General features: G+C 37.0%; 1 protein-coding gene and 1 pseudogene across 2 annotated transcripts; one reads left to right on the top strand and one right to left on the bottom strand.

Annotated features, from left to right (window-relative positions):
• Nucleotides 1–12050: 12050 nt before the first annotated feature.
• LOC113185379 (origin recognition complex subunit 2 pseudogene) lies at nucleotides 12051–12893 on the bottom strand (annotated as a pseudogene).
• A 3940-nt stretch (nucleotides 12894–16833) lies between these two features.
• Nucleotides 16834–24886, top strand: LOC144249010 (stromelysin-1-like). 2 transcript variants are annotated; one of them, XM_077797703.1, is made up of 10 exons: nucleotides 16834–16935; nucleotides 17704–17948; nucleotides 18042–18190; nucleotides 18329–18454; nucleotides 20540–20704; nucleotides 20863–21016; nucleotides 21868–22001; nucleotides 22379–22538; nucleotides 23561–23664; nucleotides 24786–24886. In XM_077797703.1, the coding sequence occupies exons 1-10, from the start codon at nucleotides 16834–16836 to the stop codon at nucleotides 24884–24886; spliced, it is 1440 nt and encodes a 479-aa protein (XP_077653829.1). The 2 variants fall into 2 exon arrangements, with proteins under 2 accessions (XP_077653829.1, XP_077653828.1); XM_077797702.1 differs by having other exon boundaries at nucleotides 20540–20705; nucleotides 20858–21016.
• The last annotated feature ends 353 nt before the right edge of the window (nucleotides 24887–25239 follow it).

The raw sequence follows: 25239 nt of genomic DNA, 5'->3' as shown, positions 1-25239 counted from the left end.
TGGAAGTTTGGAAGATGGATCAGAAGGAATTAAGGCTAGGTGTAGAGGAGATCACTATTCTATTATTACAGTAGTCCATGCAGGAAATACTAGAAACCGAGTTATAGTCAAGGGGAAGGATGGTTATGAGCACTTGCTAAAGGGGAGAGTTCATAGGATTTGGTGACTGCTTTGCATGTGGACTGTGGCTGGAAAGTAATAATATGGGATGATTTTTTAAACATCTGGTTTAAGAAGCAATCTAGAATAGGGAATAGAGAAGGAATGGCAGAATGTGGAGGAGATGATGGTATGGTTAATGCAATGGAAATAAATTGGGTCTGTTGAGTCTGGGGAGCCTTTGCACAGCCAGGTGGACATGTCCAGTAGATAATGGGATGGAATCAAGGCCTTATAAAGGAATCCAGACCAGCAATCCAACTGTTAGATTCTTCAGTGCATAGACTGAAGAGACAACCTGAAAGTTAATGGGTTATTCCCTAAGAAGCATGAGTAATACTCTCCTCAGTTGATGCATCAACTCTGTGGGTGATGTTCTAGATTATACCACTATTGTTGTTAGAATTTCAAAATGTTTAAGAAGGCCATAATGTACCAAAGAAAAAGGGCTGTCTTCACTCATGATAGAGAACTCCTAGTTCATGGGGATTAAAATCTAAGTCTTTTTCCTCATTGGTATATAAATATTACATCCCAGGACTATTTTTGCTTCTTTCCAGATTGGAGTAACTAGTACTAGTAGTGATTTTTTTCTCCCTGTTGTGATTGAAAGAAATATACAAAACAGCTGATTTCATTCATTGGCTATGAAGCAGCACAGCAATATGATTTAGAAAGGAGGAGAAACACCTGTGATCCTAATGACTTGCTAGGTTGAAAGAGGAGAATTGCAAGTTCAAAGTCAACCTGGGAAACTTAGAAAAAGCCTGGAAATTTAGCAAGGCTCTGTCTCTCTCTTAAAATAGAATCTTAAAAGGCCTTGGGGTGTAACTCAGTGCTAGAGTGCTTGCCTAGTAGAAGCCAGACCCTGAACTCAATCCCTAGTACTGCCACCCCCCCAAAAAAAGAATATTTATGAGAGAAAAATAAAACTTACAATAGTGAAGTTTCTTCATGACTTGTTTCCCTTCTCCTGCCATTCTTTCCTTCGTATTTTATGCCCTGACTTTACATTTGTATGTAGTAAGTCTTTGAAGAAGCTGCTTCTTGAATCTGGAATCCTCTAGCTCCCTTCTTCATCTGACAAGAAAGGGCTGGGGATGTGGTTCAGTAGTAAAGCACCCCTGGGTTAAATTCCCACTTAAAAAAATCTTTCCTCCTTTCTGCTTTTAGGTAATTTCCAGATTGTAACATAGGGGAAGAGAAACCAGCAGAATATCGTGGTCTCAATGAGAGAAAGAGATTAAAATTCTGGAAGGTAAAGATGTGTCTAATTCACAAGGAGAAGTATGAAAGAGGAGAGATCTGCACAAAGAAACTGCTCCAGAAACCAGGACAGGAGTGTCCTTGAGCCTGTTGATGAGCACACAGCTGCCCACATACCACCAACAGCTGTAAACTAAATAATTCTCAGAGATTCCACAGAGCTGGGAGAAGTTTGAGTTTCGTTCATCCAGATATCACTGAACTCCTGGCACTTTCAATAAAGTCATCTTTTAAAGAGAGAGTGAGAGAGGGGAGAGAGAGAGAGAATTTTTAGTATTTATTTTTTAGTTCTCGGCGGACACAACATCTTTGTTGGTATGTGGTGCTGAGGATCGAACCCGGGCCACACACATGCCAGGCAAGCGCGCTACCACTTGAGCCACATCCCCAGCCCCATAAAGTCATCTTAAAAGTAAGCCTAACTTGCCCTGGAGTGTAGGCTTTACTAGACTCACCCTAAAAAAGCATAAAATCAAATTTTGAAAAGTCATGCTGATCTGCAAATTACTTAACTGCCTCCACAAATAAAATTAAATACTTTAAAAGAAAAAAGAAGGGCTGGGGATGTGGCTCAAGCGGTATGCGCTCGCCTGGTATGCGTGGGGCGCTGGGTTTGATCCTCAGCACCACATAAAAATAAAATAAAGATGTGTCCACCGAAAAAAACCTAAAAAATAAATATTAAAATTTTTTTCTCTCTCTCTCTTAAAAAAAAAAAAGAAAAAAGAAAAATCTAAAACAGCTAACACTACCGTGTTCACCATGTCCAGCATCTAATAAAAATTAACCGGAGAGTCAGGCAAGAGGGCACACGCCTGTAATCCCAATTCCTCAGGAAGCTAAAGCAGGAAGATCATAAATTCAAGGCCAGCCTGGGCAACTTAGTAAGACTCTGTTTCAAAGAAAAAAAATATATATATATTTTGGGCTGGAGTTTAGCTCCGGGGTAGAGTGCTTGCCTGCATCCATGAAGTCCTAGGTTTAATTCCCAATACTGAAAAAAAAAATCACTAGCCATACAAAAAAGTAAGAAAATGTGATTTATAACAAGGAGGAAAATTGTCAATGGAAACACATAGAAATTACACAAATGATGTAATTAGCAGAAAAGGACTTCCCAAATAGTTATATTTTCAAGAATTTGTCAAAAACATAAACTTATATGGAGAGAAATGAAAGATATGAAAAACCACCAAATGAAACTTGAACTGAACTGAAAAATACAAATTTGAAAAGAAAAATAAGCTGGCTGATCTAACAGACCCTACAGAAGTAAAAAACATCTGTGAAGTTGAAAACATACACCCAGCCCCATAGGAAGCACCTCAGGCATTCTAAATAATTTGTAACCAAACTCAAAAAGCTCAATAATGTCAAACATGATAAACATGGAAAATCACATTGGGACACATCATAAATATTATGGTTTGGATCTATAATGTTCCTCTAAAAAGCTCATGTGTTAGACAATGCAGCAATGTTCACAGCTACAATGATTAGATGGTGACGGCCATAACCTCATCAGTAGATTAATCCATTTGATGGATTAATAATTTAAATGGGCTATTGGGTGGTAACTGTAGGCAGGTGGGTATGACTGGAGGGAGGAAGCAGGTCACCTGGGGTGTGCCCTTCAGAACTAGACCAAAATAAATCTTTCCTTCTCTAAGTTGTTATTGTCAGGTATTTTGGTTTCAGTGACACAAAACTGACTAACACAGTAAGCAAATTGCTAAATAACCATGATAAAGAGAAAAGGCATAAAGACAACCACAGGGAAGAACGACATGAATATAGATGGAAATTATGCAATTGGAAGGCAATAAACTTATAAACTTAATGTGTTGAAAGAAAAAAAGACACCAATCTAGAATTCTATATCTACTGAAAATAACTTTTTAAAGTTAAAAGTGATGCAAGCTTTTTTTTTTCAGAGAAGAAATAACTGATAGAATTCATTGTCAGAAGACAAGTCCTACAGGAAATGTTAAAGAATCTTCTTTTATCAAGACTTACCATGGAGGCACCCTTCAGAATATATCATCAAGCTATACCAAAGAAGGTGTGGCTTATCTTTTGTTATTTTAAATATGGAAAGGCAGAGTTCTGGGAAGTGACTAGTTGTACAAAGTCCACTCTACTGATAAATTAGAAACTCTGCTTTATGACTCATGGTGTGATCTTAGGCAAGTTAGCTGACCTCTTCGAAACTAAGGGACAATAATATCTGCCTCCTCATGCTGTTCTGAGGATTTTCATAGGTGAAGCTCCTGGCACTTTGTAGACACTCAACTGAAACACATTTCTTCCCATTCCAGCTTTCCCTTTACCCAGAATTTCCCAGTTTTTCTGCTCTCCTCCTCAAAAGACACATTCACAGCCTTATAACCACTCTGTCTTGCAGGGAAGGCAGAGCGCCCTTGGGGATCTGCCTTGTTTGTATTTCCTTCATTGCCTACAACTAAATTTAGAAATACTGTCACCTTACTTTTTGCCATCATTCTAGATATCTAATTATCATGAAAAAATGTCTATCATATTTCTATAAGTTTATATATAATTTGATTTATTTCTATGTATCTACCATGGGTTATAGTTTCTCATATTTTTATTTGCCTCTTCAAGAACGAAGAAAAAAGAACCTTGACAATTTGTGGCAGAGCTAGGAAGTACAAACACCAGGATTCTAGCCAAAGGCTGTTTAACCCCAAAACTCATGCTTTTTCTACTATACCACTTTGAATCATTTAGCTGATAATCTTTTAACTTACAAGGAGTATGATTTGATATTCTTTGGCCCAATTATTAGGGACAAAAAAAATAGGTAATAAATTATTAACATCGAAATCCTTTCTTCCTCTGTACTTTTATAAGCAGTCAAGTTACCAGAAAAATATTTTAAGGGAGATGTGTATGTAAGTGGGGCGTGGTTGAGGTTTTTCTACTGTGCTCTAAATTCATGACTTTAAATAGCATGTTTCCATCATTGTAATTGAACAAAATGAGGCTTAAAAAAAAAAAAAAGGGATTGTAAAATGTGTGTCGGATCACAAAGGTATTGGACTGTGTATATTTGCTCAGATCCTTAGTGTTGGATTTTGTTGAAAAGCACTTGGGAATTCATGCCCATCAAGATTTTGCTAACTTTTCCAGGACTTGAATCACCGACCAACCTTTGAAAGTGAGGAAGTTTGGTTTGGTGTATTTTTGAATCTTAGTAAGACATGGTGACGGCCCCGTTGTATCCTAACTGGGTCACATCTGGGCAGCATGAGTGGAAAATAATGGGCAGGAAAGATTGGGCTTAGGGAGAAAGGAAGTCAGCAGGTCAGAGAATGATGAGAGATACCCACAAAGCTGATGACTAAGTATCACACAGACACTGGGTTAAGAGTGTCTTAAATCCAGGGTTTGATATGGAACCACCATTTGACCCAGCTATCCCTCTCCTGGGTCTATACCCAAAGGATTTAAAAACAGTATACTACAGGGACACAGCCACATCAATGTTTATACCAGCACAATTCACGATAGCTAAACTGTGGAACCAACCTAGATGCCCTTCAATAGATGAGTGGATTAAAAAAAGGTGGCAAATATATACACGATGGAATATTACTCAGCAATAAAAGAGAATAAAATCATGGCATTTGCAGGTAAATGGATGAAGTTAGAGAAGATAATGGTAAGTGAAGTTAGCCAATCCCAAAAAAACAAATGCAGAATATTTTCTTTGATATAGGGAGGCTCATTTTTAGCAGGATAGGGAGAGGTAGCATGGGAGGAATAGATGAACTCTAGATAGCGCAGAGGGGTTGGGGGGGGAAGGGAGGGGACATGGGGGTTATTAATGAGGTTGGAATGTAATAATCATTATTATCCAAAGCACAGGTATGAAGAAATGAATTGGTATGAATATACTGTGTATATGGCCAGAGATGTGAAAAATTGTGCTTTATATGTGTAATAAGTATTGTAATGCATTCTGCTGTCATATATATATAATGTAAAACTTAACAGATAAACTTTGTAAGGAGGTTAAGTCTATGCTAAGAGAGTATTATTAACAGATAAAATGAAGGGTTTGGGGTTAGCCTAAGGCATAGTAAGCTCTTATTTTTGTTTGTTCTGGTTTTACTTGTACAATATTGTACCATCTCTGCTACTTACTGTGTGGACTTAAACAAATGTGTTCACTCTTTCTGAGCTTCAATGTTCTCATCTGTGAAATGGAGATGCTAATAATTACCTTGTAAAGACTGTGTAGAGATTAGACATAATCTATTGGGAATATAATAGATGACTCATGTATGGAAGTTTTTTCTTTTCTAAAGAACAGTTATAGTCCACATGTCTGTTTGTATGACCACCATTACACTCTCTGAAAGACTCTGAGTCATTAATTAACTAAAACTATAAAACCAGAAATTCAGCCCTGGTGGCCTTATTCTCACAGTGTGGTTTTATTTTTTTTTTTTTTAGTTTTTTGTTTTAATTAGTTATACATGACAGTAGAATGCATTTATGCACTTTATATATTATACATAGATGGGTTATAGTTTCTCATTTTTCTGAGTATACATGTTGCAGAATTATATTGGACACGAAGTCACATATACACATATAGTAATAAGGTCTGTTTCATTCTATTATCTTTCCTATCCCCACATCCCCACTGTCCCCTCCCCTCACTTCTCTCTACCTATTCTTCCCTAGTGCCCTCCACGTTATTATGAATTAGCATCCACATATTAGAGAAAACATTTGGCCTTTGGTTTTGTGGAATTGGCTCATTTTGCCACTGAAAGAGAAATTAGAAAAACTATTCACAATAGCCTCAAAAAATAAAAAAAACCAACACCTGGGAATCAATCTAACAAAAGAGGTGAAAGACCTCTATAATGGAAACTACAGAACACTAAAGAAATAAATTGAAGAAAACCTCAAAAGATGGAAAGATCTCCCATGCTCCTGGATAGGTAAAATTAATATTGTCAAAATGGCCATACTACCAAAAGAGTTAAACAGATTTAATGCAATTCCTATTAAAATCCCAATAAAAATTCTTCATAGAAAAAGAAAATGCAACAATGAAATTCATTTGGAAAAATAAGAGACCCAGAATAGCTAAAGCAATCCTTAGCAACAAAAGTGAAGTAGGAGACATCACAATACCAGACCTTAAACTATACTACGGAGCAATAGTAACAAAAATGGCATGGTTTTGACACCAAAATAAACATGTAAACCAGTGGTACAGAATAGAGGACACAGGGACAAACCCACATATATATAGTTATCTCATACTAGACAACGGTGCCAAAACATTCATTGGAGAAAAGATAGCTTATTCAATAAATGGTGCAGGCAAAACTAGAAATCCACATGTAGCAAATGAAATTAAACCTCTATCTCTCACCCTGCACAAAAATCAACTCAAAGTGGATCAAAGACTTAAGCACTAGAATAGAGACCCTGTGCCTAACAGAAAAAAAGTAGGCCCAAATCTTCACCACATTGGCTAGGATCTGACTTCCCTACCTAAAGTACAAGAAATAAAATCAAGAGTCAGTAAATGAGATGGATTCAAATTAAAAAGCTTCTTAGCAAAAGACGGTGTGGTTTTAATGTGGAATAGGCTGACATGCTGACAGTGGCTCAGGGGATCTGTGTGAGTTGGCTTCATCTTGGTATATATCCAACCCTGATGTTAGCAGGTACCACAACTCTTTCTATTCTATCATTCATATATAATGTGACCCATCCAAAGGATGTGTTGACACTAACAAAGTTATGACTTGAAAGAAGATGAGGTCCCTCAGAGCAGTGACAAAGCAGCCTAGGATCATTGTCACAGATGTGTCAGGGCAATGAGCAGTACTTGAGTACAGGATTGGAGAAAAAATATGAAGAAATTTAACTCCAAGAATAAAGTACTTATGAATTACAGAGTTTAAGTCAAACAGATGTGGTTATTCAGCCAAGGGAATGCCCCAGACTTTCTCCTGTTACAGAAGTACAAGAGCCATGGAGTTCAGAACAACTTGCTTAGTGGGAGAGTGAACATAGAAAGGGACAATGTCTAGATCATATGTGAACCTGTGCAACCTTCCCATCATACCAGTCCCTTTATCTACAATGTAGCCCAGAAAGCCAGCATCCTATGAAGTCAGACTTGTAGGAAGCCAGACTGTCATCTCTAATCATAATCCAGGAAGCTAAACAGCCATCACTTCTGTCACAATTAGCCCCCAGTGGCGATGTCTTGATGAATAACTGACAGTGTCTTTTTTGTTCTTTTAGCAATTGGTGCTATTTTATTTTGGGGTTTAAATTCCACACAATAAAATAATTTGGACAAATTTGGTTCCTATTTTTAAAATTTATTTACTTATTTTAATTAGGTATATATCTCAGCAGATTTTTCAACCCAGACCCTCAAAGCCAGGAGATCCTTGAACAACATATACCAAGCTCTGAAAGAAAATGGATGCCAACCAAGAATCTTATATCTAGCAAAATTAAGCTTCAGATTTTTAAAAAAAATTTTTTTTAAAGAGAGAGTGAGAGAGAGAGAGAATTTTAATATTTATTATTTATCGGCAGACACAACATCTTTGTATGTGGTGCTGAGAATCGAACCCGGGCCACACGCATGCCAGGCGAGCGCGCTACCGCTTGAGCCACATCCCCAGCCCAAGCTTCAGATTTGATGACAAAATAAAAATTTTTCATGATAAACAAAAGTTAAAAGAATTTACAGTGAGATAGACTACAGTACAGAGCATCCTCAGCAAAATATTGCAGGAGGGGGAAATGAAAAATAACAATGAAAATCAGCAAAGGGAGGAACTACATTAAAGGAAAGGCAAATCAGAGGAGAAACCAAGTCAGGTTAAAAACCAAAATAAATAAAAATGGGAATACACAGCATATTTCAATAATAACCCTGAATGTAAATGGCTTAAACTCATCAATTAAAAGACATAGACTGACAGATTGGATTTTAAAAGAAGACCCAACTATATGTTGCTTTCAAGAGACTCATCTCACAGGAAAAGACATACACAGACTGAAGGTGAAAGGGTGGGAAAAAACATACCACTCACATGGACTGGTGTCTTTATTTTTGTCCCTGCTTCTAACTTTGGACCAGTCAGAGGAGACTACACATGTACCCAAAAGCCATCACACAGGATGCTCCACATCCAGTAACCAGCCAGCAGCTTCCCCTGCTAGCCACCTCCAGTTGGGCAGACCTGAAGCCTTCATTATCACACTGAGAAGTTGTCCTCCTTCTCTACCTGCATTTTGAGCCTGTCAAATCTCAAATGACAGCAGCTGATTTCCCTTATTATAGCTAGCTATGAATAAGTAGTCTTTGCTTTTTCTCATTTGGGTGGTCTTTGTTTATTTCCACACCAGGCAAAGATCCACCAAGTCACAAAGAAAGGAACCCAGTTTTAACTATAGACCAGCTATTTTCAAGTCTTCCCAATTTATAGGACATGAGGCCATGCCATGCCTCTCACCCTGCCTGTCTTTGTTCTGTCCATATCATTTTTTTCTGCACCAATTCTTTTTACTGATATCTGGAGTCCTTCAAGTTGCCTTTATTTATTTATTTTGGTATTGAGGATTGAACAGAGGGACATTTAATCACTGAACCACATCCCCAGCCTTTTTTTTTTTGTATTTTATTCAGGTATTTGTATTTTATTGTATTTTATTCAATCCCCAGTACCAACTTGCTTAGGGCCTCACTATATTGCTGAGGCTGGCTTTAAATTCAAGATCCTCCTGCCTCAGCCTCCTGAGGTGCTGGGATTATAGGCATGTGTCCCATGCCTGGCTCAAGTTGCCTTTATATCTCACTTTGATCATTATAGCCTCTAAACAGTCCACTTCACTTTCTACACATTCTAATACACCTTAATCGCTGCTACCAGACATATTCCACAAAAGATCAGTTCTGATGTTGACACTTATCTGACCAAAAATATTAAATGAAAAAAGTTTTGATCCAAAAAGACAACTACCTAGTAGCCACTGTAGTAGCTGATTTCCTAGCTGATTTCTTGCACTAGAGCACATGAAATGGAATGAAAAACAGAACTAACAGCATGAAAAACAAAGTTTTTCTCATTTGGGAATGAGTGTCCCCACTTTTTATAGGGACTGTTAAGCTCTATTGGGAAAAAAGAAGACCCAGAGGCCTATCTGTGCTTGTCTTATGAAAGCTCTGTGACTTCTAGTCATCCAGAAGAACTCTAAAGATATTTTGCTGTTAACAGGGGCCAGAACACATATGTTTCTATCTATAAAAAGACCAAAGCTGTATCTCTATTGAATGAATCTTGAGATGAGAAGAAAGAAAAAAGATTGTGACCTTAGAATTTCATACTCATCAAGTTATCTGACAAACGATATTTTAAGAAAAGCCATGCTCAGACATGCTGGTGGAATCAGTAAATCTAAGAACAGAGCAGGGAGGAAGAGCAGGAAGAAAAGATTAACATTCAACAGAGACATGAGGTTGGAGGGAAAGGGAGAGAAAAGGGAAATTGCATGGAAATGGAGGGAGGCCCTCATTGTTATACAAAATTACATATAAGAGGTTGTGAGGGGAATGGGATAACAAACATGGAGGGAAATGAATTACAGTAGATGGGGTAGAGAGAGAAGATGGGAGGGGAAGGGAGGGGGGATAGAAGAGGATAGGAAAGGTAGCAGAATACAACAGTTACTAATAGGGCATTATGTAAAAATGTGGATGTGTAACCGATGTGATTCTGCAATCTGTATTTGGGGTAAAAATGGGAGTTCATAACCCACTTGAATCTAATGTATGAAATATGATATGTCAAGAGCTTTGTAATGTTTTGAACAACCAATAAAAAAAAGAAAAGAAAAAAAAAGAATAAATAAATAAATAAATTTCTGAAGGGTTAAAAAAAATCAGTAAATCCTAAACCATCTTTGGGGGAAAAAATTGCTTAAAGACATGTAATTGCCAACTGACTAAAAATGAACAATTCCATAATGTGTATGTCAAGCTCCCAAAAGTTTATAGAGCTGTTACTCAGCTGTTTGACAAAGTCAGTTTTCTGATTGAAGGATTGCTCACCAGGTGGATTTTGTAGCCTGGAGCTAGGTTTGGTCCTAATCTTTCCTTCTGCTTCCACTCTAATCCTCATGTGAGAAACAGTATTTCTTAAGTGACATTTTTTACCCTATAATCAGATGGGACATACTGCCTGTTGAGGTACCACTAAAAATTAATTTATTATTCTGTTCTTACACAATTGGAATATTTATGACAAGAGTATTACAAAATGTTCTTCTTCCTTCCATAAGAGCAGAGTTGCCTGGAGCCACATAAAAGCCTTTGCCAGTGCCAAAGAATTTGAATGATGGATTTCAACATTTTTACCACTCATGTTGAGTGATCTTAGTCATTATGCTTTTCTTTCTTTTTTTTTTTTGCAAAAATAATTAAATGTTTTCATTTCCATTGTCTTGAAAACAATTACTAAAATGTAATTCAGGATTTTATTTCTCTAGCCAGTGTTTTTCATTTGAATCATGAAAGTCATGGCACAGAATGTCAGCTTTTCCAAACATCGTGACCCACTGTTCACATGCTTTCTAGGTTGGGTATACACCCTGCATGCTCTTTGTTATTTTTCCCATTACCCCAGTGTTATAAATAGTGTTATATTCCCCCAATCGCAGGTATGTAGCCTAAATCCAAAAGGAGGAAACTGGATTATTACTTCTTCCCAATCTTTTGTCAGAAGCAGTAAGAGATGATCTGTCTTCTCCATTACATTCATCAGTTCTGACAGTAAGAACAGCAAATGAAACAGATTTATGCAATGCCTATGTGTGTACTTCCACACTCTGGAACAAGCATATTTGCAAATAATCAACTTGAGAAGTATTGGAAAGCCCTCAAAAATAAGAATAATATCTCTTGTATAAAAGAATTTTTAAAATCCAGTTCCCAATAGTCCCTGAGCACACTGTTCCAGCAAGAAATCTCCATAGATGTGATAAATAAAAGGCACATTTTTCTCAACTTGAGGACCACTGCTTAGTACTAGAGATGGTACCTAGTCAGGCTAATCAAAACTTCTAATTGATGATATCTCTGCCTCATTTTAACTGCTGAAAAAAGAGCCTAGTGTTGGGTATAAGACAGCCCTTTAAACTAGGGAAGGGGCAGCTGGGGTACAACAACACTTCCATGGAAGGTTCAAGAGCAAAGGACAACTTCAAGCCTCTTCTTCCTCATTTTCCAAGAGATCAATCAATGGTCCATAGCCAGCAGGAATTATGAAACATTCCCAAGTTCCCTTCTTTGTTTTTGTGAGTTTGTGGTACCTAAATTCATTTAACAGCGCCTAGAGTGTCAGATAATTATTTGATGAGAAATGCCTCTCAACACTGCTAGTGAACTTTGAGAAGAAAATTTTGAAAAGAATGTAGGAAAGACATCAGTTACTCAGCCTATAGTTCATTAGTAGCTTGAAAAAAAAAATCCCCCTTGTGTTGTGGTAAGACTTTGTAAGACAGGAGTCAGGAACTAAGTGGTAGGGATACAGATTATTTAACCAGAATTCTTACAAGGAAGTTTCTTTAGTATAAGGGCTCTGTGTCGTAGTGCCACACCCAAGCCAGTTATAGACTCTGCTTTGCATGATTCCGTGTGAGAGAAGCATTGAGGTGATTGGTAGATGCTATGAGGTGTATGTTACATAAAGATGGCAACTGTCTACTAATATGCTGGCTATTATCCCCTCTCATCATTTGGCTATACAAATTGTGGAAGAGAAGAAAGAGTTTCAAAGAGGAATCTTCTTTAAATTTGTTGATTATCCACTCTAACTGATCTAGTACACTCCAGAGATCACCCATACAATCAAAGATTTCTTCTGTTATAGAATTCAGGACTGATCTCACACTGACTCCAGGAAGGAAGACATTGATGACAGCACGAATAGTAATATCTTGCAGCCTGGTGTTTCAAAACCTTTCTAGTAAATTTCTCCTAGGACCCAAATCATAAAGTACCATGTAGAACCCAAGACGGAACTGCAGCATCCTTTTATGAAATGATTTTTCATGTGTTGATTTAGTTGTTCACATTCAGCAGACAACAAAAGAGAATCTTGCTCAATAAATTGCACAAACTTCTGACCGGTTTTGTCTCTCTTTAACTTCTTCAATGTTCTATCAAAGGCTAAAATTTCTAAACTGCTATGAGCTTCAAAATATTCTTGAACTAAATCATTTGTTTTATCTCTTTTTTATTCTCTTGAAGATGTTTCTTTACAAACAGGAGCTGAAACTACTCTGTTGTGAGCTTGAATCTTTTGACTCGATGTGACTGCATTATGTTCCTCAGCAACCCCTTCATCGTCCTCGGAGTTGGAAGCAGAATATTCACTTTGGCTGTCAGAATGAGTGTTTGGAAATGTTCATCTTTTCTTAGTCTATGGAGAAGTGTTGACAGAGATTCACATTTTGTCATTGTTTTCAGGTGAACTCTGAAGCAGAGTGCCCCTTGCTATTTTTATCAGAATTAAAGGATCATTCTTCAAACTAGTGACATATTTTGCTTGGTGTTTTGGCTAGTTCTAGCTAATCTAGCCATCTTTCAAAATGTTTTCTATTTTGAAGAGAATTAGTTTTATTCCCACCATCTGGAGAAGGGCTATTTTTCAAGGATTAATTCAGGATGTTTGAGGGCATGGTGTAGGCAAGGGTTCAGCCCTGCTGAGGCCTCCTTCAATGGATCATGGAGTGAATGGCATCATGGTAGGAACACTTACAAGAGGGAGAGGAGAGCTCACATGCCAAGACAGGAATCCCGAGAGCTTGAGCTATTGTGCTTTTACACATGAAAAAAAAAAAAAAAACTAAACTACCCAGGTACAGATATCATCTGTTCCTGATCCCCCTTTTTTAATTCTAATTAAATTCCAACTGGAATATTTGAAAGTTTCTGTTCAAAACAGGCATTAAAAAATCAACAAATATGGCCTGAGTTCAACTATGAAAAGCACATGTGGGAAAAAAAAATCTGTAAGCAATATGATTTATCCCTCAAATCAGATGAAATATAGTGCCTTATTAAAACTTTTCTCCGGCTAGTGAGATTCAGAATTTGGGGGGGAAAAGATAAAATTTTATAAATTCCCATGATTAACATGATGTAAAAGATAATATGCTGGCATTAAAAATTTAGAAGAAAGTACATAATTAATGGTATTAATAGGTTTTTCTCCTGTGCCATGACTATAAATGATTTACTTTTTCTTTCTACTTTTTAGTATATTCTAAATTTTCTATAATAAGTATATCACACTTTATTGTATTTTGTAGAAACATGACTTTCCACCAAAAATAGAATGAACTCTAAACATCTTAGCTGCAGACTAACGATCTTACATTATCAGGGTCCAAACTATCATCCCACAATTTTATTTTTTCATATTTCATTATGATCCTTCTCTTCAATACGAAGTAACTCTGCCATTTTCCACGTGTACATGTGTTGCTAGAAATCAAACTCAGGGCCCTGTGTATGCAAGGTAAGCACTTGACAGCTGGATTACATCTCTAGCCCCACACTCTTTTTTGCCTCTGCATAGCTGTTTATTCTATACCTGAATTTTCCTCCATGTTTAAATATTCTGGATTCTCATTTGCTGCTTTACCTATGGTCTTCTCTTGAAGCAAACACTTTCTGCTTCACTCCAGTACAATCTCTTTCTTTCTTTAAATTTTTTATTTGTTCTTTTTAGTTTCCATATTAAAGAGGAGTCTCCATACTACTGTTTTTCAGAGTGGTTGCACCAATTTTCAGTCCCACCAGCAATGTATTAGTGTACCTTTTCCCTCACATCCTTGCCAACATTTATTGTTACTTGTATTCTTGATAATTGCCATTTTGACTAGAGTGAGATGAAATCTCAGTGTAGGTTTAGTTTGTATTTCTCTAATTCTTGATTTATCTCTTATAGAGCTAATTGTATAGGTACTATCTCTTCTAGATTATAACCTTCTTTCCTTCATTTCCTTGTTTCCTTGTTCCTTTTCTCTTTCCCACTTTTGGAAAAAAAACTAATTTAAAATTAACTTTACCTTGATTTGTAACTTTTTCTAAATTTCTCTTTTAAGATTTTCTTTAAGTCTACACTCTTGATCTGGATATTTCAAAGACTTTCAGATTCAGACACTTGATAAATTAATATATAGCTGAATGATTATATCAGCTGGCTGTGGCAAGGATCATGCTTCATCATGTCTCATTAGTCATGAAGAAGCATGGTGAACAGGAAGACAAATGTGAAGATTTATCAGATTGAATGTTCCTTGGACAAGCAGAATGCAAGTTTGGATCAGTTTAAATTTGAATCCAAGATTACGGAAGTCAGATTTATAAAACCAGCCATTATCTGTCCCTCATATATATTTAACCATGCAATAAACGATGTTTTATCGAATAGCCATTTTATTCTTTTGTGGAAAATGTCCATTTCTCGTATTCATTATAAATTCACCTATCCTCCCTTCTTTCCTTCTTCCTTTTCCTTGTTCTATTCAGTTGTTCTTTGATTTGATTATTCTTTTTCATTAAAGAATTGGCATTTCAAGTTTAATCAACAAAATGCAAGGAGAAGCCTTCATCTAGAAGGAATTTGCATTGCAATTGCTGTAACCCTTCTGTTTTTGATTTCTTACTACCTTCCCCAGTTGGCTCCATTGTTCCTTCCTGGAATTCATATTTGGTATAGGTTCTGCCACCACCCCCATCCACCTTGTCCACCCATCAGTGTGGACAAATATTTCCTCCTTACTTCAATGCAGACGAGATACAGATTTTTTTCCCAAAGGAATGGAAAACCACAGAACACTAGGGTTTGTTTTTGTTTGAATTGTATGTTTAGAACACTAGTTTTGAGTTGTTTTTATGTAGAATCTAACCCAAAAATGGATGCTTAAATTTGTATATGGCTTCCTGCCACGTGAGCATCTGGCATCTGTTTGGACACTTCCAGTTTTAGAACTCTTACTACCAATGGGAAATCCAATTGCATCTTTTATACTTAGTGGGTGAAATCTCTCCAACAATTATTAAGAAGCATATAAAAATAAAACAAAATGCAAATGGAGGAAGCAAAACTTTCATTTATTAATTACCTCTTAGGTGTACAAAATTTTAATTCAGCACTTTACCTAGTTCTCATTCCCAGAATGTTCTACATTTTAGGAAACAAATAAACAGGCAGTGATCAGGGAAGAGACGGGGAAGTGGACCCTAAAATGTTTAAGAAAAACTTTCCCTGAGAATGTTCAACATCTTCCTTATAAGCATTTATTATATACCAATAATGTGATCAACACTGTAGTTGACAAAGGAAGGGAAAGAAAAGGAGAGAGGAGGGGAGGGGAGAAGAAGAGAAGAGAAAAGAAGAATTATGAAGAGAGAATTTAGGATGTCTTTTTTTTTTCAACTTCAAATCATCTACTAATTTGAATTTAAGGATGAGGAAATGAAATTGAAAAAGAATAATAAGGTAGAAGACAAAGATAGAATTCCAGTTCGGTGAGCAATGTCATTCATTTCAATTCTACAAGTTTCTGTGGAATAGCTATTATGGTTCCACCACTCACTAATAAATTGGGTAAATAATCAAAACTGACCCCAAAAGCATATCCCTCCTTCTTTTTAATAGACCATCTTTGTTCTTTTTTTCCCATGAACTTTTCCTATTTTTAGGGATTGGCAAATGCAACCAGAAATCAATTGCAGGTATTTCAAATTCAAGACACAAAAAAAAGAATGAATTTTCTTCTAGATATTATGTCCTATATTTTAAAATATAATAGCATATAATATAGATTACAGCTATGTGTATGCATCTTTTCATTTGCTTATATCTCACTATATTTAATTTTAGTATGTTTTTAAAATAAAACGGCTTTTAAAAGTTCTGCACAATTCTGACTTTTTAACAAGTCAGTCTACCACTCTCAAACACAAACATAATTTGCCAGTGAATTCTAGTCAATTTTTCCATCTTAAAAAAAAAATGTCCTAGTTTTCTCTTCTGCCACGACAGGAAGCATTTCCTGGAGATTAATCACCATTTTGCCTTGCAAAATTGGGAAGGTTGAGAAAAATTAGTAAAGTAGGTTATATCATCCTACTTTGAATTCGGAATTTTTGGATATGGTCCCGCTGCCATTTGGATGAAAGTAATGATGAGTCAAGCTGCGAGTGATCTAAACAAACACTATCACTCTATAAATGTTGAGCTGCAGAGGGTGGACTTAGCAGGAGGTAGACAGAGAGCAGGGCAAAAGGCATCTCGGATCCAAGGAAAGCCACTGGAAATGAGGAGTCTTCCAGTTCTGCTGCTGTGTGTGGCAGTTTGCTCAGCCTATCCACTGAATGGAGCTTCAAGAGGAGCAGACACCAGCATGGAGCTTCTTCAGGTAACTAATGGAAATAGCCCTCACATGCATTGGTGGGGGCCAAGCTGGGAAACCATCTCTGCTGCCCACAGAAGGGTTTGACTTACTGCATAAGAATAGTTCAAGGATGGAGATTTATAAAGTACTAGAATGAAGAGGTCTCAATATCACATCATTTGGGATACTCTTTTTTATGTTGGAAGAAAGAAAGCCTAGAAATATTGGGTATTTTTTGAGATCACACAGCAGCACAGGAGTAGCAGCTTGAGGAACATGAATAGCAAGGGAAGAGTTTATGAACCATGTCTTGCTTGGAACTACTTTGGGTACTTTAATCCAATGTAATTTTACCTAAATATTTATAGTGCTGATATGCTTGCACAAGGGAATTTGTCCAACATTTTTCTTAAGGCAGATCTTTATGAAAAACATAAAGTGGAAAATTGAATAAATTTCCTTGAAACCTGAAAATATTTATGCTCAAAGAGGTTTATTTGTTATAGTTTTTAAAAAAATTCTCATTTAAGGGCACTGGAAATTTATCTCAATTTTCTATTTCACCTGCATGTTTTGGTAACAAACTGAGCTGCAGAGATGTTTGGTTACAAATGTGAAGCAAGGGCGAGGAGAAGTCTCTAACTGAAGAATTAAATGCACTTTGACATTTATTATTTCAGCAAACTAGAGAAATATTTCAAATAGATTAAGAAAAGTGGGGAACTCTAAAATTTTACTATGAATAGCTAGTTCTAAAAATCTTTTTTTAAAAAACTGTGCTTATTCCACTAGCAATACCTAGAAAAATATTACAACCTTGCAAATGATGGGAAACAATTTGTTAGAAGAAAGGACAGTAGTCCTGTTGTTAAAAAAATCCAAGAAATGCAGAAGTTCCTTGGACTGGAAATGACCGGAAAGCTGGACTCTAACACATTGGAAGTGATCAACAAGCCCAGATGTGGAGTTCCTGACGTTGGTCACTTCAGTACATTTCCTGGCATGCCAAAGTGGGGGAAAAACCACCTTACTTACAGGTAATGGGTCCAAAGAGGTCCTCACATGTTATTGAAATTTGATTGGCTGTATCACAGGAGAAAACATTACTTTCTTCATATTTTCTCATCTAGAATCGTGAATTACACCCCGGATTTGCCAAGAGATGCTGTTGATTCTGCCATTGAGAAAGCTCTGAAAGTCTGGGAGGAGGTAACTCCACTCACATTCTCCAGGATGCATGAAGGAGAGGCTGACATAATGATCTCATTTGCAGTTAGAGGTAAAAAAAAAAAATCATGAAAATTAAAAAAATCAAATGAAATGCAAGTATTTATCAGATGCTATTTCATTGATGGCTCAGGAGAGATCATAATTGCCTATCTTTTTAAAAGGAAAAAAATTCTTTTTTTCCTTTTAGAACATGGAGACTTTATCCCTTTTGATGGACCTGGACAAGTTTTGGCTCATGCCTATGCACCTGGGCCAGGGATTAATGGTGATGCTCACTTCGATGACGATGAGCAATGGACAAAGGATACAGCAGGTTAGTGTTACATGTGATAGAGTGTTAGTTTCTCTTTATATTTAGAATTATTAAGAAAATGTCTGTTCTGTATTTCCCATTGGGTTAGGGATCAACAGAATGTATATATTATGTAATATAATTTTTTTTTTGTCTCAAGGATTGAACCCATTGGTACTTAACCACTGAGCCACATTTTCATTTTTTATTTTGAGAGAGGATCTTACTAAATTACTTAGGCCCTTGCTAAGTTGCTGAGGCTGGCTTTGAACTTACAATCCTCCTGCCTCAGCCTGCCAAACTGCTGAGATTACAGGCATGTGCCACTTTGCCTTGTCAGGGAAAAAAAAAAAAAAATATATATATATATATATATATATATATTAGATGGACAGCATGCCTTTGTTTATTTTTATGTGGTGCTAAGGATCAAACCCAGTGCCTCACAAATGCTAGGTAAGTACTTTGCCACTGAACTACAGCCCCAGCCCCCAGAATATAGTTTTGTTTTATTATTATTGAACAAATTTTTGTATGTTTAAAAGTTTATTCCCTGACAGGTGTGGTGGCACACACCTGTAATCTCAGTAGCTCGGAGGACCAAGGCAGAAGGATTGCAAGTTCAAAGCCAGCCTCAGCAACAGTAAGGCACTAAGCGACTCAGTGAAGACCCTATTTCTAAATAAAATATAAAATAGGGCTGGGGATGTGGCTCAGTGGTTGAGTGCCCCTGAGTTCAATCCCCAGTACCCATCCCTCCAAAAGTTTATTCCCTCTCCTAGTAAGCTCAATATAGGAAATATCATTGTTATTTTTTTTTTAAATGACTGTGGACTGTCTGTGCTCTAAGGAGGACTATTATTAACAGCAGATATACAAGAGATGGTATAGTGCATTGCATCTACACTAAAAGGTGCCCTGGATATTGTTTATGCAATTTCTCCCACCAACTGTGCTTTTCAGACATAAATCAAAACTAAATTCCAGAAACTTAGGTTCTTTTTGTTCTTTATGGCTCAGTCAACATTTTACTACTTCTAGGTTAAGAAGACTATTGGGGGACTTGTGAAAGAAAGGACCAACCCCAATACAATACTCAAACTATTTAGGTGGAAGAAATTTTCTCAGTTCATAATGGTATAGTTTGGGGAATGTCTTCCAAAGTTTTCCAAAAAATGACTGAAACAAGTAATTCTACTTCTGAGATTTAATTTGCATTTATAATGAAAATACAAACAGAATATCTGTAGAAAATACATATGTGAGTTTAGTGCTATATGAAATTCTTGTTTTGATTCAATTTACATCTTCGTACAAAGTAAGGTTCCTACAGTCTTAAACGAGAACTTTCCCAGGGTTGCAAATTGCCCAAGCAATACGTTAAAAAGTATACTTACTTGTTTGTCGATCATAATTACTGAAAGCTTTCCAATTTCCAATTGCGGGTTTTTAAATATATAATATGAAGAAAAAATCTGAATGCAGTCCACGTTTGTATATCCAAAATCTTTTTTGTAACAAACACTAGACATGATTGATCATGTTATACTTTAAACCAATTTTACAAATCCTATGACATCTATCATAATTCATCTTTTTGGACTCAGTATGTGTGTAATGATGATGAGGCTAAAAATTATGCAGGCAATATTCCAATAGAAAGCCACAGGAGTATGATTGTTCAAGGAGTCCAGAGCAGAATACAGGGTGATCTGTTTAACTGAGACTGTGACTGGAAAATGTTAATACACTGAAACAGTGTTTCTCTTTTCATTGGCAAACAAGAGAAATATTTGTTGATATGCTAAACAAGTCCCTTCATATCTGCATAGGAGTAAAAAGGCTCTTGAGGCTGGGGAGGGACAGAGAGGAAATTGTGCCTGGGTACTTTCTCTTGATTAATTTCAAGAATGAGTCTTGAAATACTCTTGGCTTTCCATTAAATGTGTAATCAGTTAATTGCACAATTAATCAATGAACAAGGCAGGAAAACGAAAAGAGCCCTGTGTGCCTGTGTGGTTCTGAGAAATAAATAAATTGCACAGCTACCTATATAATGTACATGTATTTAGGGAATAAGTAACTATTTTTATATTTCTGAAGTAGGGACCAATTTATTCCTGGTTGCTGCTCATGAACTTGGCCACTCCCTGGGTCTCTTTCATTCGGCCAACCCTGAAGCCTTGATGTATCCAGTCTACAAATCCTTCACAGACCTGGCCCGCTTCCGCCTTTCTCAAGATGATGTGGATGGCATTCAGTCCCTCTATGGTAAGTGATGCTGGTCAAAACAGGTATCGTAGCTTTGCAACCAAGGATGCCATGTGAGTATTGGATATTTAGCTCACAGCACCTTGAGGATGTTTGCAAAGCATCTAAATCCACATCACCTTTCCCCTCATGTTTGCCTTCTTTACTCTTTCCTTCAGGACCTGCCACTGACCCCCCTCGGAATCCCCTGGTGCCCACAAAGTCTAGCTCACCAGAGTCTGGGCTAGGCTCACCACCAGCCATGTGCGATCCTGCTTTGTCCTTTGACGCAGTCAGCACCCTCAGGGGAGAAATCCTATTCTTTAAAGACAGGTCAGGCTGGAAAATTATATTTTCCTCTCTATCCTTTTGATGTAAAATGCTTAGGAAAGAAAACAAACAGAAACTTGATAGAGATATTTAAACATTAAACATGTAAGATAAAAAACATTTCCCCTGAGCTTCAAATCATTCAGATCTGGTGCTCTCCTTTCCACATTTTCCTAAATTGCCAAGTTCACATATGAAAACTCAGGATGATTTGGTTCTTGATCTTGAATTGTTTTTCCTGGACATTCTAAGTCATATTTACTTTTCAAAGGATACAAGTAGATCTTTAGATTCAGAATTTTATCTGTGCTTCCTTTCAAAATGATGCCAGGATAAGTATTACATTTAATTTGCTTACAGTTTGATATATACACACATGCTACACATTCATACTGCCCAAATGAAAGTTACATTTTTGCTTCCCCAGATGACTCTACAGTCAATACTTCTTGTGTTTCCTCCCAGAATTATTCTAGGCATATACAAGAATATATTTAAGCAACACACACACACACACACACACACACACACAATCTTTTTGAAAAGTGTGGACGGTAACATGGTGTTACACCATTTTGCATGCCCTACAGGTAGTTAAAGCTTAGTTTTCATGGTAGGATAACTTTCCTTTCACAGAAGACATTACTCTGGAAATCTGTGACAGGAAACACTTTGCAGTGTTCTGAAGAAAAAGTAAAGCTACTTTTCCAATGTTGATATACCTAATTTCCATCTGGAATCTAACCTAGAAGATGAAGGAATGGGAGACAGTGGGAGAAGTGGGACAGGGAGGAAATTGTGCTAAAGATGAAAGACTATTTTTCAATATACACTTCTCTTCACATGGATTTCAGGCATTTTTGGCGCAAATCTCTCAGGGCCCTGGAACCTGAGTTTCATCTGATCTCTTCATTTTGGCCATCCCTTCCTTCAAGTGTGGATGCTGCATGTGAAGTTACTAGCAAGGATACTGTTTTCATTTTTAAAGGTAATTATTATATAAACATTGAAATAAACTCTCTGACAATCAAACTTAAGAGGACTTTAATTTTCTCTACTGTGTCAAATTTTGGCTGTTAAAGTTGCTAAAGGTTATGAGGAAATAGCTAAGATCAGTCATATTCTATTATATCTGAGGGTTAAAAAAAATGAACACAGGAAGATAAACTACCCAGGGTTGTAAATTCATTCATTTGATTTTTGTTCATTCCTTTAATATGCATATTTTTGTTAAATGTCCACTATGGAGCTGGAGACTAAATCTAAAATCTAGGCTTCATCTTTAAGGTGCTCAAATGTATTTCTAAAACTAAAAGGATTTTAACTGTTATAAAGTCAATATGACTCTGAATTTTTAACAAATAGGAAACCAGTTCTGGGCCATCAGAGGACAAGCAGTAGAAGCTGGTTACCCACGAAGCATCTACACACTGGGTTTTCCCTCAACAGTAAGGAAAATTGATGCAGCCATTTCTGATAAAGAAAAGAAGAAAACTTACTTCTTTGTAGAGGGTGAATACTGGAGGTAAGATGCAATAGGAAAGACTTTGTCTAGATCCCAGTTAGGGAGATCGCCCCTCCACTCTACCCTTGGATCTGCTTCCCTCTCACTAGACACTGTGGGCCAGCACCTCCCCAGACACACCGCAGTGCCTCACAGTGGACATTGCTTCAGCTCTCCTGAGTGGTGTTCCATCAACTCGGCTGGCACTTCTACTTCTACGCTGCTCCCCACCTACCTGGAGTCCCTCATTTTTTCTCTTCCTACTTGATCCTTCCCATTCTTTGAGTCCTGGTTCAAATCCCATTGCCCCCCATGAAGCCTCCCCTCCTGAACTTCAAGATCTTTGTCTCACTGAGTGTTTGTCTTATCTTATTAACATTACAAATGCTTTCAAGGACTCCTTTAAATTGACCCATTTATTATCTCTGCCTGTTTGAGGAGCAACAAGAAACATTAGTCCTGTTTTATGAATACAACTCAGGATTTGAAGACAGGCTAGTGCCTAGGCCATCTGCCCAGACTCTGAGATATCAGGGCAGACCACACAATGCCCAGCCCATGAGCCCAAAACATATTTTCATGCTCTGCTTCTTGTCTCAAATCCTTTTCTTAGGAGGCAGCCACAGAATTCCTCTTGTGTGGGGTGAGGAGGGAGGGCAGGTATATACAGACCAATTAAGGTCGGGAACTTGAGGTTGTATTTCAGATAAATGATTAAACTCACTCTGTGTGTATCTGTGTGTACATTTATCTGTTTACAACTTCATGCCTGCAAATAGACAATTAAGGATCTTTCCTTACCGTCCATTACAAAAATTATAAGCAGCATTTTCTATAGTAGGGTGTTGCACCTGCTCCTGATGGAGCTTTGGCCTTAATAACTAAGTTGGTAGTGCTGTAAGGTCATATATCTCTATAGTGATAAATATGTTTGATGTTTATTTGCAGTACTTGGGAAATTTACTAGAATTCCATATGATTTATGAATTTGGTTAACACAGTCTGTACGCAATCCTGAGCTGGTCTTCTTTTACTTGGTATAGATTTGATGAGAAGAGCCAATCAATGGAGCCAGGCTTTCCCAGGCAGGTGGCTGAAGACTTTCCAGGGGTGGACTCAAAGGTTGACGCTGTTTTTGAAGCATTTGGTAAGAGGATTCTTACTCTGTTGACTGTAGGGCCCTTTAAACATTCCATGGCATCAGTGGGAAGAGGAGAATTGAATAAATTTTAATAACAGGATTTTTAAAAAGTCAGTTCCCTCCTCCTTCCCCCAAATTTCAATTCACCTACCTCTGTACCAACTGTATTACTACCTCACATGAGTTGTTTTGCATCGTAAAGATAATTAACACAAACCTCTATTTTATACATGTTGTATATAAAAACCAAATTTCTCAGGTGTTACTTTATCACATTACCATGCGTTGGTGCAAATATCCCATCAAAAGATGTGGTCAGGTTTAATATTGCCTGGCTGACCTTCTCCCTCATCTCATCCAGTTTTTATTACTAATTCCCAGGGAGATTTCTCTGTCTTGTTTAAATTTGTGATTGGCCACATTGCAAATACTTTTCTTCCTGTGTACTCAAGGTTTTAATAACAATAATTTAAAAAAGCATTTTTTCTCACTCATGGATAAGTGAATGGACGTTGATGATCTTTACTGAAAGATAACCTGGGTACCATGTTTTCAGAACACTGAAGTGTGGCCTTTGTTTTGAAAGATTTACTGTGATTCTTTGAGGGCAGAAATGTCCCTCAGGCTGCACAGTGGAGAAAAGGGAGGAGGAGGAATGTTATGAAGAAAGAAAGAAATAGAGAGAGAGAGAAAGAGAGGGAGGGAAGGGAAGGAGTAAGGAGGAAAGCAAACAAGCAAGCACGAAAGAGATCATAGTTTTCAAGCAAGCAGAGAGGGTTTTTGTTTGTTTGTTTTTTCTGATTAGAAGCAGAACAACCTAAATATTTAGAACTTGGCTATGATACAGACATCTTCCTTCTTTGTGGAGTAAGTCTGGACAAGCATCTAAATCTGTCCAAACCTCTACTTGCTCAACTGTAAGACGGAGTTAGATGTGTGTACCTTTCAGGGCTGTTGTATAAATAAATGAAAAACAATCTCATAAAATGCTTAGTATTTTTTCTGGCACAGAGTAAAACTCTATAAAGACTTAATATTTTCAGTTATCTATTTTTCTGAGTTTTCTCTGTTGCCCGATTTCTTTTTTTGAAAAAAAAAATCACTGTTTCTCTTGTCTGTATTTGCAGGGTTTTTCTATTTCTTCAATGGATCTTCACAGTTGGAGTTTGATCCAAATGCAAAGAAAGTGACACACATCTTGAAGAGTAACAGCTGGTTTAATTGTTAGGAGAGAGAAGGAGAAGGCACAATATGGGCATTTTAAATGGAGCTAACAATTCTTCGTCTGCATTTGTGAATTGAAGTGGTTCATTTTCTCCTGCAAGTACTAGGAGAGAACTCAAGTATGAGCTCTGTTTCTTGTCAGTTATCTTCACCTTACAGGGCATTCAAAAGGATTGCTGCTTATCTTGCACTTTGGCACATGGACTGATCTTTCACAAGAGAAAGGGAAGTGTTCATGGACAACAGACAAGTGATTGTATCTATATAAACTATTTGCTTGTTATTTAATAAATATAATTTGTCACTTATTTAATTTTTTGTTGTTTTTTTCAAGAATAATTCTTATCATCTTGGGCA

The sequence above is a fragment of the Urocitellus parryii genome, chromosome 4 (genome assembly GCF_045843805.1).
Source record: "Urocitellus parryii isolate mUroPar1 chromosome 4, mUroPar1.hap1, whole genome shotgun sequence".
Lineage (NCBI taxonomy): Eukaryota > Metazoa > Chordata > Mammalia > Rodentia > Sciuridae > Urocitellus > Urocitellus parryii.
Note: the sequence above shows the minus strand (reverse complement) of the source record. Positions and strands in the feature narration are given on the sequence as shown.

What these genes read in the sequence shown, in the direction of transcription:
- LOC144249010 (XM_077797702.1), top strand. Translation starts at nt 16,834, where the DNA reads ATGAGGAGTCTTCCAGTTCTGCTGCTGTGTGTGGCAGTTTGCTCAGCC. An exon ending in AAAAACCACCTTACTTACAG is followed by an intron (nt 17,949 to 18,041) that starts GTAATGGGTCCA and finishes TTTCTCATCTAG; the next exon opens with AATCGTGAATTACACCCCGG. An exon ending in CGCTGTTTTTGAAGCATTTG is followed by an intron (nt 23,665 to 24,785) that starts GTAAGAGGATTC and finishes CTGTATTTGCAG; the next exon opens with GGTTTTTCTATTTCTTCAAT.